At 40.0% G+C, this 15,719-nt stretch overlaps 1 protein-coding gene across 3 annotated transcripts in view; it reads right to left on the bottom strand.

Moving 5' to 3' along the window:
* Positions 1–1,270: 1,270 nt before the first annotated feature.
* The window catches only part of tmem198a (transmembrane protein 198a), a 30,435-nt gene continuing 15,986 nt past the window's right edge, over positions 1,271–15,719 (bottom strand). For 2 of the 3 annotated variants that reach the window (XM_046053985.1, XM_046053984.1), the window contains exons 2-8: positions 13,982–13,999; positions 13,743–13,886; positions 8,204–8,442; positions 7,344–7,556; positions 6,542–6,665; positions 2,308–2,612; positions 1,271–1,522 (exon numbers count right to left, since the gene is read on the bottom strand). In XM_046053985.1, coding sequence (XP_045909941.1) covers positions 1,370–1,522; positions 2,308–2,612; positions 6,542–6,665; positions 7,344–7,556; positions 8,204–8,442; positions 13,743–13,886; positions 13,982–13,985 — 1,182 coding nt within the window. In that variant the 5' untranslated portion in view covers positions 13,986–13,999 and the 3' untranslated portion in view covers positions 1,271–1,369. Of the gene's footprint in view, positions 1,523–2,307; positions 2,613–6,541; positions 6,666–7,343; positions 7,557–8,203; positions 8,443–13,742; positions 14,000–15,719 lie in introns of all 3 variants that reach the window. The other variant, XM_046053986.1, reaches the window with a different exon arrangement.

Consider the following 15,719-nt stretch of genomic DNA (forward strand, 5'->3'; position numbering starts at 1 on the left):
ACACTATATTTAACATTTGCACTGTCACATATTGTCCCCTCCAAACTCTCAAACTGATTTCAACAGTCAAATTCTTGGATGATGCTTATCAGACAGCAGTTTCTTGTCTTCGTGCCTTGAACAGCATATTTATTATTTTACAATTAATTCTGCAAAGGTAGATTGTTTTGGGAATTAGAAGAGGAAAAGGGACATAAGAGCACATGTCAACAACAAATGAAACATACAGCAGCTTATAATTATTATTTTTTAATTCAGTCGAGAGAGGAAATGAGAGGGGAGGTATGGATGTGTCTCCTGCTCAGGTCTGTGTTTTAAAAAGCTGGCAATAGAGGGCAAAAGGAAAGTGACAAGATATAAGCGCAATCCCCTTTGGAAAATGGCAACAACGTAGGCAATGACACGTGGAGTGTTCATGGGTGAAATAACATAAAAACTGTCTTCAGTGGGAACAGTTTGATCCCATACACAACCAAAACCAGTCCCTGTTGTGCATTTTGAAGCAGCAGAAGACTTATGCTGCCATGTCTGGATTCACAGGCTGTCAGCGAAGATAACAGGCTGACTTCATGAACACCTCGCCTCACAAAGTGACCTGTGGGGAAAATGATGAAGAAGAGCTGCCTTTCTGTTTCAGTGTAGCTCTGTTTTTGTTGTTTTTCCTGTCATTTTCCTCTGAGCGCTCTTAATGGCATCCTTGAAGCAAATCGTTTCCTCCTTTAATTGCCCTAAAGGGAAGATACTAAGGTTTATTGAAGGTAGTGCTACCTTGACTCCACAAAAAAAGCCATGTGATGCATTTTTTTAATCTAAAACGATACAGCCCTCCTTTGGAGAAAAAAAGTGTTTTGATTTTTTGCCACTGTAATCCCACTGGAAATGGCTTCTTACGGCTTGAACCAACCAAAATCTTCAAATTAAATGTTTGACAGAGATTTGTCAATGGGCTCCCCACCAGACAGGTACATTTTTTCCAGTGTCCACCAGACCAGTACAGTGACAGAAAAGATTTGAAGTCAAATACAGTATTTGATGACTCATGATGTCTGAGATTTGACCACATCACCAACAGCAATCAGTGCTTGCTCCGTCCAAACAAAGAGGCTCTGCTCTTTTTGTCTTGACACTCACATTGAAAAGAACAAGACCAAACTGGCCAAATAAATACCTCTAACAGGTCTGAGAGGAGAACACCAGTGTGGGACATACCACCTTTGGTATGTATTGAGTTCCTGTTGGGTTAATAGGCAGTAGATTAAGTTGGCACTGTAAGGTTAGGTTTTCTATCCCGAACTGTGACAAAGAGGTTTGAAGTAGCCTTGTGTGATTGTGTGTGTGGTTGCGTGTACGTGTGTGCATTTTCACTGTCTCAGATGCGAACTGGGGGTCCATTGGGGGCCGTGAGGGGCACTTGAGAGCCACAGTCGTAGTCGAGTTCACCCATCCGGGAGCGGCTCATCATTCGACTGTGGGAGTACGCTCGTCTGTCTGTTTGTCTGTCCCTGAAACTCCTGATGTAGCTCTGTGGACAGACATAGTGTAGGAATATATAGTATACAGGCATAATGTGATAGATATAATGAAAGCTTGAACAACCATTATAAAGGAAGTAGGGCTGACCCCGAATAGTCGAAGAGTCGATGCTTCGATGGGCGGAGCCTGATTCGACTGTCAATCTTACAGTCGAAAATTGTAACCCTAACGCTGGGTCGTCAGTGTGCATGTGTAGGTGTAACACGTATGTAGCAGCAGAAAAAGACCACTTGCTGAAGAGACTGAGCCCCAGCTTCACTGGTGTTGTGAATAAGTTGCTACTAGACAGGTAAGTAGGCTAACGTTACATGTGGACGTCTAGCCTTATTGTTAACTGTGTTAAGAGACGCTGGCCCTCCGGGCTTGCCCGGTTTATTGCTCGTTTTTGATTTTCATGCAGTCGCTTAAAACATGATCCGTTGCCTTGTAAACTCTCTGCTCTCGGAGGGATATTACATAGCTAATTCACTAAGTTACTGGGGTAAACGCAGCGTTAAGTTAATTTATTAGGCAGTGCTGGAGTGCACTGCTACTGCTAAGTGTTTTAGTTGTTGTTGTTAAGAGTGAGGCAGGCGTCAATGTGGAATGCGGTTTGCCTAGATTGTGTGAAGGACAACAATGCAAAAGATTCTACAAGTTTGCAAATCATAAGGTATTTTTTGCTCTGACTTAAAATTTACTGATAGACGTGTATATTTTGAGATTGTTCCAATAATACCTTCATATATAGGTATGCACCCAATATTCAAAAATTTTTTTGCACGCAGCGCTTACCGGTGACAGCACATCTCCATCAAAGCGTCTCTTAGGGTTGGCCTTGCGGGGGTAGCCGAGTTCAGTCTGAGGAGGAGGGACTTTAGGGGGCTGAGAACTCTGGGCTTGGTGATGAGGGTGGGATGCTGCTGGGTGATGATATTGCTGGTGGTGGTGGTGGTGATTGGTGTGGGCTTTCTGCTTGTGGTTGGTCTTCTGGCTCTGTCGTTTTTTCTTCTTCTTGTTCTCCTTCTCCTTTTTCAGCCTCTCTTCCCGCTGTCGGATACGCATGAGCTGGACCCTCCGTTGCTGTCGACTCAAAACCACTGGAGGCAAACAGACCAGAGATGAGAGAGGAACAAACAGAGAAGAGCGAAGGAACAATAGAGCATCATGAGACAAAACAATACAGCTTTTACAAAGAAACAAAAAGTAAAAAAATTAAAATTTAATTAGCTTTTAAATGCAGATGGTGAACGACTGTATCCCTGGTGGGTTATTGTAAGTATAGGGTACAAAAACAGAAAGTAAGAAAAAACCACTGATGTCCATTTTCTCATATCCTTCATTCTATTCAGTCAGTTGGCAAGCAGATGATTTTCCTTGCTGCATGTACTCATACTGAGCTGCTCAGTCTCCTGACATATTGAGAGTGGGTGAGTGTGTACGTGTTATTTTTACACCCTCCCCCGCAAAGGATGTGCAAACTCCATCCTGTCTCAGTGTCCCATGACCCATGTAATTATTTTTAGGTATGCGTGTAAGCATTTGGGTTTAGTGGTTTAAAACACAGTAGTTTCAGGGATCCGTTACATGCGTCTAAGTACGACAACCCCGCTGAACTTCGTGAAGACAAGATGTACTTTATGCGTCAAAATTACCTTGTGTGTGTGTGGGAGTGGGGGGGGGTAGTGTTATGAGTTCTATTGTTGTTTCATTGTGCGGGCGAACAGCTAGCGCGGCACCATCTGCCAGGGAAACTGCTTAATGATACCCCCCTTTTTTCCCCCTCAGCTCACCCCACCTCAGGCCCCTCTGGCTCCATGCTACTGTGCGTGTGTGCGCGTTCTTGTACGACTATGTTTGTGAGGACCAATATAAATTTGAGACCTTGGGATTGAAGACATTTTGGCTAGTCCCCACTTCTTTAAAATGTTTGAGAGTTTAGGTTCAAATAAGGCTAAGGATTGGGGTTGAGAATAAATTTGTGATGGTTGAGGTTAGGGTTAGGGGCTTAGGAATTAGTTGTGTTAATGAGGGTCCTCACAAGTATAGAAGCACAAACGTGCGTGAATGTGTGCTCTCATTGTCCACACACACAGACCAGGGGGGAGCAAACATATGCGAGGTAATTCATTCATGCAGTGTCCTGCACACTATTCAGTCAGACAGACAGATGATTTTGGGTGATCTGCTTACCCATTGTGCCCCAGTTTATAACCCTCCCCTTCCCCCAGTACACCAGCTACCCTCTTTTCTCCTTTTCCCCATCCTCCCTTCTCTGTCAATACAGTGCTTGTTACCATAAAGGATGATTTCAGCAGTTAAAGACAACAGACAAACTCTGATAGCTACAAAGAAGGTTTTACTTTTTACTTGCCACAGTGCTATTTTTTGATAGTGTTTATTAAATATGAGCTAACAGGTGTGTAGTGAGGGATTTTGCAGTACAAATGTTTGACATCTATGTTTATAGACTTGATTGGTCTGTGTGTGACATGTGTCTGTGTGCACTACATGATGGACCAGTTTTTAATCATGTAGCCATATGATACAGAATACATAACATTAATTAATTTAGCTGACGCTTCTATCCAAAGAGACTTACAATTGCTATATATATCAGAGGTTGCGCCTCTGGAGCAACTAGGGGTTAAATGTCTTGCTCAGGGACACATTGGTGGATGTGTCACAGTGGGGAATTGAACCTGGGTCTCTCTCACCAAAGGCATGCGTCTAATCCACTACGCTGGAATTAAGGCTTTGTAGCAACTTTTTAGCAACAAAACAGTGTGTCTTTTTGGAGAATTGACTCACTTTTTTAAATACAGTTTTTGGCCTATTTGTGCTTCCTTTATGTCCCCCCCACACACACACACACACAATAGCACTAAAAAGCTCCCTACATCTCTTTGCCCACACCCTCTGACTGGAAGCCATGGCAGGCTGCTGTTTAATCCTATTATTCGAGTCCATGTGTGACTTCTTCCAAGACACTGTATAACTCATACACCAGCAAAGATCAAATGTAAGACTTTGTGTGTGTTGAATGAATGAGATATTTTGTGTAGTCAGTGGCAGACTATGCCTCAGTATATTTCTGTCTCTGTCTGTTTATGTGTATGAGTTGCGTGTATTACGTGTGTGTGCTGCATTTACACCAGGTACGTGTGTGTGTATGTGCATGCGATCTTCCCATCTGTGTTGAGGTTGCTTTCAGAAAGGCTGTCCATCCATACACTGATTCAGACTCTCTCCCCCCACACAGGGCGGTTCCTTGCCCTTATAATGATTGTGATTTCTAAAACTGCCAGTAAAACTTCCTATTTAATAAAATTAGGGTAGATTAGTCAGTCTTGAAAAAAAATGGCACCAACTTGTTTTGTAAGATCGATAATGAAAACAAGCCTCATCATCATTCTGTGTACTTGACATACTTATTGAGTATCCAAATTTACATGGAAGTTGCATATGTATTCCCAGAAACTGGGTTGAACGCATCCTTAATTACACATCTCATGCACAAACTTCAACATATGGACATAAACGGTTCCTCCAGCATTAGCATAGCAGCAGCTGCCATGGGTGACATGGATGTTAAATACTGTCATTTGAATTTAAAGCTGCACTAGTACTACACAACATGTGTAAAAGTACATCCTACACATTGAATTAAAATAATTGAGGCTGCATAACAGACATTGCAGATTATCCCTCCCTGCCCAAACAAATTTCTGATTTGATAAATTACATTTTGTAAACCTTTTCAAGAGATCTGCACAAACCTTGCCTGAAGCTTGTGGCTTTGGCCTATATTAGAGCAGACACGGCGATGTAAGCACCACCTCTCTCAAATAAGTAATTTCTGAGCATATCCATTGTGTGTTCACAAGTTCCAGGTTGGAGCAGGAGACTGCATCTGACTGTAGCTTTATTTCAGCAGTTACATAAATTAAGGGTCCAAATTTAGCTAAATTCTTTATTCATAAGATGTGTGTTTGTGCATTTTAATAAATTCATTTCGTTTTTATTCAAATCCTCTTTAATGAAGAGATCAAAGTCTTGGCTACTGTCTTTTGACAAGTCGTAAGGAAACTTTCTCTATCTTTGTCCCTCCATTCAGCTTCAGACATTCTGACAACCCCTGGCCCCTGAATCTTTATAGAGTTTTATAAACCTGTCATTTCCATTGTTCAGAAAATGTCCTGATGTGTTCCCGCCTTTCCATGTCAACTGACTCCACACCCAGCTGAAAATTTGTTCCCAATTCCCTCATCAGCTATTCACCAGCCCTTTAGCCATTGTTCCCTGCCAGATCACCTGTAATTATGTGCCTGTATCCTGTCCTGAAATTCTAGTAAAGTTTCTTTATTCAGCTGGCTCTGCCTACATGTGTCTGCATTTCAGTCCTACAGCCCTGTACGTGAACTGTGACAACTACATATTTTTTTACATAATATCCAACTATCAATGCAAAAGAAGCTATTGACAGTTCAGAAACTAATAGTTTTAATAAACAGGAGAAAGTAAAACAAGAGGGAAGAGATTAATATAAGGTTAGTGTTGCTGCTGTTTTGCTACTGCATTGTAATAAATCATAAATCATAGTGTGCTGTAAGAGAAACACCTCTAAGATGTTAAGCATTTCTGGTGGTAGAAAAACTGTTTTCACTGTATTCTTGAACTTCTGTCATGTTTTGTAGACCTAGTCATGACCCCTTAAAAACATGTATTAGTTTAACATACCTTCAACAATTCTTGGAATTGGTATCATATTCTCCACCTTTTCTACCACTAAACATGCCTTGGAGGACTAAATATACGGACATCATGTGACACTATTTCAAAGTAATAAAGTTGTTCACATTTCACAACATAACGACCTCTCACTGCCAAGAAGCAAATTCATCAATCAGGGGAAAACTGGGATTCTAAAATACGATGCTTTAACCACAATATCTATGTCCTAAGTCATCTTTTGAACCTGGTACAAGATGTCTGGTTGTGTGTGTGTGTGTAAAGCAGCATCACTTACCCTCTGTGTGAGAATATCCCTCTGCAGTGACTTTCCATTGGATCAACACTCCGAGGAAGGCCAGGACAGGCCACACACCCAAGATGACCCAAGTAAACCAACACACTGGTCCCTTTGGCGCCACCTGCAATGATTACACTCACAATTTTAGTTGAATAATTTCATTTTGAGAAAGTGCTATCTTCCACAAAACCAATAATCTAAAATATTGCAATTTAGTTTCTCAAAACCTCTTTAGAGTTACTGCACAAAAAACAACACATGAAATACCAATAACAATGTTAAGTAAAACATCTAATGGTTAGTTTGCAAAATAAGAATCTTTAAGAATTGACCATCACAAATTGAATGCTTTCTATTTTGGGAAACTTTTCAACAGGTCTTAAAACCATAGTAAACCATAGTTACTCCAGCAGGGCTTTCCAGGGGCTACATGCAGAAGTCTGCGGATTTTGTCAAAAGAAACTTAACAAACAAATGTGAAAGAGGGCATTTCTGAATACGGCTCCTCATCAATTCTCTAACCAAAAAAGGTCTGATAGGTATGTTTAAAATGTGGTAATGGATGTGAAATTTTTAAATTGAATGAAATAAATCATTGGCCATTGGCCAACTCAACTGAACACCTGTGGGAGATTATGAATCTACGTGCACGCTCTACCAGCATCATCAATTCATCGAATGACTATATTCCTATATACTGTAGCTCAGTCTGTCTTTCCCTCGTACACACACATATCAAATGCACAAACATCCCTGTTCTCTTTCTCTCTGTCACTAACATAAACACAGACAAACCTACCCTGATTCTTTCGTAGACGTAGTGTACCAAGGCGAACAGCTCTATAAAGTAATCCACGGTGACAGTGATGATGGCAGAGCCGAATGTGGCAGTGGACAAAGTGACAAAGCAGCGCTGCCATTGAAGAGTGAGGACAGCAAATAATGTCCCAGAGCCCAGGAGAATACCCAAGGGAACCCACACTGTTCTGGGGTGGTAGAACTCCTCCATAACCTTTAAGAGAGAGCATTTAGTTCATTTTAATTTGGCAGTTGGTATGCGTTTTATATTCAGCAGAATTAGGGCCTGTCACATCAACATTTATGTCAGCAAAAATGTGTACAAAATCTAATTTATTTTTATGGAATCGTTACCAGCAACAAAGTTAACCACACAAAGTTTAATTATGGCAGACTGAAATTGGCAAATTGGCACCATCGCTTAGAGCTTGCTATCTTCTTCCAAAAAGGAAAAAGCTATAATTTTAGCTAATACCATTTATGCTACTAAAATTAAACCTGAAAGCCTTTAGCCTGTGGCTAGAAATGTGCTTAAAATTTAAAAGTACATTACAGTGTTACTGCGCAGATTTCCAAGAGAGCTGTCACCGCAATGCTTGTTACATCCATCAACAACCCAGATTAGTCTATAAATAATCATAACAACACCCTCACATTCTGGTGTGAGTGGGCCCAAGAGGGCTTTATTGGGATAACAGTACAATGCTTTATTTGTAAAGATCATTTGCATGAACGTGAGAAAGAACCTATCACATGTGCAGTCTTACCACACAGGTACCTATTGTATGTTATTTTCTTTCAGGTTCTGTATGCAAATGAACCATCAATCTATAAAGTGCACAATCAAATGTGTCTCCTCACCACCAGTGAAGCCACTCCAACTAGCAGACCCAGCAGCAGGCCCACCATAAACAATCCCACACTGCGGACCAACATGGTCACCAGGCCACACAGGGTCCCGATGCCCAGGCCGATGCCCACTGATGCCTCAACGCTCAGCTGAGTGTCCATCACCCTCTCTTTGTAGCACAGCATGAAGATGACCACAGAGCCAAACATGAGGCCAGTGAGGAACAATACAGCCTTGAAGCATCGATAGCCTGCAGGAGAAATTGAAATGAGACGATTGTGAGACTATCTCAACCATACTAACTGATACATGCTGTACCTGCCTGTGCACACGCAAGCCTGAGTGAACAATCAAAATCTAATTCACTGCAAGGATAATATGGAGAACCAAACATCAGGATGGTGAGCACATACAAGACATTCTTTGTAGCCAGGAGTAAAAGGGAAAGGTACAGTCACGCACGCACACGTACACACACACACACACACACATCAGTAATTTTGAATGATATATTGGAAACGACATAACCTAAACTGATGCCAAGCTTAACACCATCATCCACTGCCAACATACCAAGAACAGTGTATAACAAAGCCAATATAAAATGAAAAGAAATATGTATTGGGGAACCGTTTTCTAATGAGGCACAGATCTATAAGTTGTAAGCATAGACTGTATCTAATGGTTTCATTAGGTGTTGTTAGAATTAGTTATGCATTACAGACCTATAATAAGCCATTAAAAACAACAGGCAACTTTTGGGTTACAAGGCTGTAAAGAACTTTAGCTTATGTTTATCATCCTGCTTTTTTTCCCTTTCTGTCTATTTTATTTCATCTGGAAGATCCCAGCAATCGACAGTTAGACCAATTATTTCCTTTCTGGAAAATGCCTGCAGAGCAGCAACTGGACAAAAATCTGTTTACTAAGAACACACTACCTTTTAAATCTGCAGTTCATAGATGATTGTGCAACTAAAAACCCTTAAAAAGCGGTACATGTATCTATGATTTAACTTTTTTTTGCATTTTATTCAGGATTATATTCTACAGTTATCTCAGTGGAGCTGATAAAGTGTAGAATGCTTTGTTGTTTCACAAAATGCTCTAGAAAACAAAAGGCTGCTATCATATCTAAAGAGGGTAGATGACATATTTATTGTGAGGATGCATAATGAACACCACTTTTCTGTGGTGGGTAGTGGAGCAGTCTGTCCACAAATACAGAGGCATTTCCTCATTGGAAGAAGATGGGAAGAGCAGATAAACTGTCTGTACCTTTATGAAAGTGCTTTAAAATATGATAATCATCATATTACAAAAGGTCATCCACATTCATTAGTCAACAGGCCTGCTGAATAGAACAGCTGCTCTCCTTCAACTTTTTTTTCTTCTTTTCCCATCATGTGGTCCCTCCCGTCCTTGGCTTTCTCCCTCTCACCAGTTTATTTCCATTTTAATGTGCTTTATTGCAATGAAAAGAGGAAAAAAGATACCAAAGCTCAAATTATTAACAGTTAAAATCTCATTGGCCTTGCTTCTGTGTTTATTAATGTTTGCGTTCCCCTTTATTTTTGCTGTATGTCTTTTCTTTCTCGGTCTGACCGAACTCTCGAGTCTCGAGGGGAACCAACAAGAGATTGTTATCTTTGTGTAATCAGGCATTGCACAGCTGAGCCCAACAATACTCTTCCTCTCATCCAACCTACGTCCATGCTCCTCCCGCGTGACTATACCTCATTTATTTGTGCACTTCTTCTAGATGTCTTGATTTCCTTCCACTGTATTTTCCTAGATATCTTTCAACCCCCGAAATTGTTGTGAAAGCCACTGATGTTTCCACAGCTGTTTGCACTTCTTCTGTCTGACATGGAGCAACTGGAGCATTTCCAAAGCAGCCACCTGAACATTTGTTTGGTCAGCGGCCATCACAAATTCCCAACATTGTTCTTCCATATTATAGTCCACATCAATCAAAGAATACATTTGAAATATCACACCTCCTTGACTGCTCCTAATCTTCTAGTGCGCATTCCTTGTCCACTTTTGTCTGACGCATCCCTCCCACTACTTTACTTTCCCCATTGTGCCATGGCTCCACTCTTCTGCTTATCCCTCCTAGTCTGTCTTTTGATCCTCGTTGCTTCCCTTACTTTTCCTCCAGCCATCAAACCCTCCATCCCATCTGTTCACTCTGGCTTATTCTGCTCTTGTCACCCTCCCTTCCTCCCTCCTTTCCTTTGCCTCATCCATCTTGTTCCTATAACATCACTCATCATTTCTGCTGCAACTTTGTTGTTTTTCTGGGTCAAATAAATGACAGCTAACCTTTTCTTCTCAAGACCATGGGGCTAAAACAAATTCTACGGTTGCAAGAAGTATCTATCAGTAGGGAGAATCAGTTTTCCTGCTGAAAACAGCAGAAATGTCTTTATCCTCAAATCATTCAAATGTGACAGTGGGGTTTCTGGAAAATTTCTGTTATGTATATTCATTGTGTCTCATTAGCAGAACAGTGATTTTGTTTGGTTATAGAGCAAGATCTAGCACTGAGGGTAAAATGCACCTATCTGTCTTCTCTTTTTGCTGTCAAACAGAGATGCAAATAGACAAATGTAAACAGATGGTGAAGGACTGAGGAGCATATGTATTTGAAGTAAAATGATGCCATTCCTTCTTGTTACTCTCTAAAGTGTAGTATTTTGTTTCAGAGCTAGTATTAATTGAGCACATACAGAAAATATTAACATGCTAACATTATTATTTAGCTTGATAAATGCAGTGATTTTACTGTTAGCATGCTAATGCTAGCAGCATGCTCAAAGTACAGCTGAAGATGATAAGGTACATTTAAAGTGAGACACAACATGGTCTTTTGTCTGGCATCACCCTAAGGGCAAACTTGACATTTTCTGCCATACTGGTGGTGAATATCTACAAATAGCAATGTTCTCTACATTTTTTTTTAATCCAACCAATAATTTTGTTTCAGGGCCTTTAGCCGCTATGGTCTGCATGCATGTTGTCAACTTTGTAAAATAAAGTTGTCGGGAAACCTGTTTGTAATGCAGGGACTGACACTGCTGATGCTTTACCAGGTCATATACAGTGAATGTTAATGCCATCTGTACGCTTCAGTGAATCCCTCTATGTCTATTAGTATGCAACAGATTTGCTCTGTTATAGCTTAAAAATACATTAATATTCATCCAATTTTGCCTTCTCAAAATTACAATTCTATACCTTTTCACACATTACCTTGTTAATTTTGGACATTTGGTCTAGCAGTATTGTGTTGTTTGTGTCACTTATAATATAGATATTAAAATCTCTGTATGGGTCTGCAGATAAATTATCTGAGTTGTTTGAAGGATGTGACTTTAATTATTTATTTATCTATCTATCTATCTATCTATCTATCAAGTACTATATTATATATTAGCAGTAACCAAATGTAAGAGGGGATGAGATCACAAGGCAATACATACAAGTTAAAAATGTAATGCATTGTTTCCTTAATAGTGGACACTGATTGCTTCTTTGAGATAATTTATAATGTGCATGGCTCTAATGTGTACAGTATGTAAATCAACTCTCTAATAGTATTTATAGCACAGCCTGGTTCTCAAATGGTTACTGATGCATACCATGTCACTGGAAGACAGTTCAATTCTCCCTATGCTGGATCTTGCAGTCCAGTAAAGGCAAAAATAACTTTAATTTAAAAAATTGCATGCATCAGATTCCCTACAGTCCTTGCAAAACCATCATTAATTCCCACCACAAAAATGTGAAATCTCTTCCAACACCACTTTAACTAGAAAATAGCTGCAAGTAAATCATTACAAAAACATAAGCCAACCAAAGGCAATATACTGAAATTAATTGTAACTTTGAACAAAAAGGCACGAGACATTCTGAATGCAATGTCATTATTTGAACACTTTTACGCAATTTTGCAAGTACCTATTCAAGTGGAAATACAATTTTTAATCCATCATTTTTTGTTGGAACAAAAACAACTCTAATGTAAAAAGCCTGTAACCATTACACCAGATCTCTCTGTCCCTCTAATTATTTATTGACTACACAATCCTGTAATCACTTTACATCCAAACTCATTAGGATGGGCCCTCAATTCTTATGATGCAATCAAATGCAGCCACTCACTGGGACCAAAATTAAGCCTCAAGTAAAGACTTTGTGTCCTACCATTTGAATGAACCTATGTATACAGTATACAGTCCAGGCATTTGATGGCAAGGAGGAATAGAATTTTTAAAATCTACAACACGGGGTCCACTGCTAGTTAGGCCTGGTATTTTTGATTAAATGCAAAACTCTGTGCTTCTTTTTCTTTCCGCAGTGTTGCTGCAACATTAAAGTTGAAAGAAACAGGAACATGCCTTTGAATAAGCAGCAAATGAGAAGATGTTTTTTTCTTTAAAAGATAGCAGGCAGTCCAGTCCTTTTAGTATTTCTGATGATGACAACAATTTGGGATAGGGTATAAGGGTAATGGAGATTCAAGGATTTGATACGACGCAATTCTAAGAAAACATAGTCTGAAAATGCAGGCCATGGGTTTACCTGGGTGTAGTCCAACTGATGTAAAGGAATACTCCTGCATGTTATGCCACAGTAGCTTAGTCTGTACGAATGAGATTTCAATATTGATTCACATAGCCAGAAACAGGAGAGCCACTCTGTACTGCTCTTAAATCAATAATAAAATACACCAGCAGAGCAGTATGAACTACAAATGACAGAAAAATGATCAACAGTAGATATCTCAGGGCTCTTTGGCTGCATGTTGTAGCACTTAATTATTTCCTGGCACTCAGCTACAGGTCACTCTTCAGATGCTTTCTTTAGATGAACTAATAGAATGCCCAGGATCTCCAGCTTTGCGGTTTTCTAAAAGAATCTGTTAGCAAATATACACTGAGCCGCTTGTAGATGACTGAAAATCAAAGCACAGGAGGTAAAAGCAATATGCTTATTTGCTTTCTTGCTGAGAGTTTGATGAGAGGATCGTTACCATTCTCATATCTGTGGGGTAGCAGCTAGCCAGGCTAAGGCAACAAAATGCCTTCCAGCACTTCTAAAGCTCACTAATTTACATATTATATCTTGTTTAATATGTAAAAAACCAAAGTGTAAAATAACACGTTTTACGGATGGTTACTGCACCTGTTACTGCTAATTTGCTAACTGCAATAACTTCCTGTTTTCTCCACTGGTTGCCTGGCTTAAACAAACAAGATAAAACATGTTAATTAATGAAAGTTTGATGTCCTGGTTGGCTGATTCACTTTCATTTGCATAGAGCCAGGTTAGATGTTTCCCACTGTTTCCAGTCTTTGTGCTAAGTTAAGCTAACTGGTGGTAGCTTTACATTTAAAGTACAGACAGGACAGTGGTACTGTCATGGTTCATGTAACTCTTGGCAAGAAAATAAATATTTAACTATATATTTAAATGTTAGTTAAACATTAAGCAGCACAAAATAGGACTAGGGTGAGAAAGCTGCAACTACACCATCACTTACCAAAGAAGCAGTAGATGATTCCAAAGAGGCAGCACATGGAGCAGACCACTGAGGGAACGATCTCATATCTCCTCTCAATCTCCTGGTCACACCTCAGTCCCACCTCAGCCAAACCCAGCAGTTGGCTGGTGGAAGTCATGCTGACTGAAGTGAAGAGGGACAGCGTTTAGGGGAACAGAGTAGGGTGTGGGTGAGGGGTGGAGGGGATGTGTAGGGATGACTGGATTAGTGCGCCTCACCCATTGAGATGTGTCTACCTGAAAACGGGAGGCATGGAAAGAAAGAGTGATGAAGAGAGAAAGGGCGGGAGTGGGAATGAATGAGAGAAAGACAAGACAAGAGAAGAGAGTGATTATTGATTGCTCATTTTAAGTACTCAGCTGTGAGTGCTGACAGAGCAGTAAGCATGCATTACAATTTTGAAAAAAGAAACCTCTCAGCACAGCCACTCTAGCAACTTGTGCTACAGATGAAATTTCTGCATAATACTAAGAAAAAATGAAATTCAGCAACTATCATTCACTTGGATATACAGAAAAAAAGGTTGCAACAAAATGTTGCCAACAGTTTTGAAAGTATTTGACCAGTAGCAGAAGATTTGCAGCACACACATAATGGTTGCCATGGAGAGATCAACAGAATGCATTTGCATAAATTTGCATGTTGTGGGAAAGTACAAGACTGTTTGTCAGTTTTGTATTTGTGCCACGAAGATTTTTCAGAAGGATAAAAAAACAAAACCCGCATCTCATCTTGAGCTGCCTCTGCTCTAATCACTCACTTGAAATAATACATCAGCAAATACTCACTCGCTGCTGTTGTAAGCTGAAAGACTGCCATGTCATAACTCTATTTGGTACGAAGTGCTGCAGTATCGACCATCTATAGTGTTTCACTATTGTTAGAAAACACTCATCAGGAACAGAAATACTATATGTAGTGATTGTTCAACACTGAATTTAATGTATTTTCTACAAGGGCCTTTAGTGCAACATATGACAGACTTTTAATAAGCAAGAAAGGGTTGGGTGTTGTCTACATTAAAACATCAGGCAGATGTTGGTTTCGGTTGTTTGATAGGCTGCATCATTAACAAGCCCACAAGTGGCACACCTGCTGCCTTGATAACGGATCGCGGGTGGAAAAATACCGAAAAAAAGACGAGTTCTTTGTCTTTTAGCCGACTTCATAAAATGTACTGCTGATGGAGAAAGTGGAGTAGGGGAGTGACAGAGAGAGACGGGGCAAGCCGGTGTGTTTACCTGAGGTGTAGGCCTCTTGTGCCTGAGTGTGGGGAGAAGAGAAATCCGAGGAATGTACGAAGCATATTTATAATGTATAATAATAATGTTTGTGGTGATAAAAACCTGCTTTACATGGCGGTATTATGTGGTATCTGTCAGCCAACGCCGATCATCATCGGCATCATCATCTATAGGCCCAACCCTAAATCAAGACTAAATAATAATAATAAAAATAAAAATAATAATAAAATTGTCATGCAAAAAATAAAATAAGATAAAAAAAATTAAAATTCCTGCCTGTGTGATTGTCTGCCCCACCCATATTAGTTTAAGTGGTGTCCTGTTAACATTCCCTCACTTGTGTATTTAATCTGTGTGTTCCCCATGTCTGTTGCCACTTTGTCTTCTCGTCAAACATACCAGCCATTTCTTGACCTTGTGGATTTTGACCCTGCTTGGATTTGTTTGCCTGTGTGGGCTAATTGCATGGTTTGGTCCCTTGCCTCCCTTCACCTTGCTGTGAGTTTGTACACCTTTTGTTTATTGTTTAAAAAAAACACTGTTAAACTGAAACTATTCTGCGTCTGGGTCCTAGCTCTTGTTTTCCTGTCCCAAACTTGAACTGACTGTGACAACTTCAATAATACATAATATGTATAAAGGAGATACTGCTGGAATGTATGCTTAAGTGTAAAAACAAGATAAAAACATGAGCAACTGAAAAGATATAAGA

Source organism: Micropterus dolomieu, linkage group LG07, assembly GCF_021292245.1.
Source record: "Micropterus dolomieu isolate WLL.071019.BEF.003 ecotype Adirondacks linkage group LG07, ASM2129224v1, whole genome shotgun sequence".
Lineage (NCBI taxonomy): Eukaryota > Metazoa > Chordata > Actinopteri > Centrarchiformes > Centrarchidae > Micropterus > Micropterus dolomieu.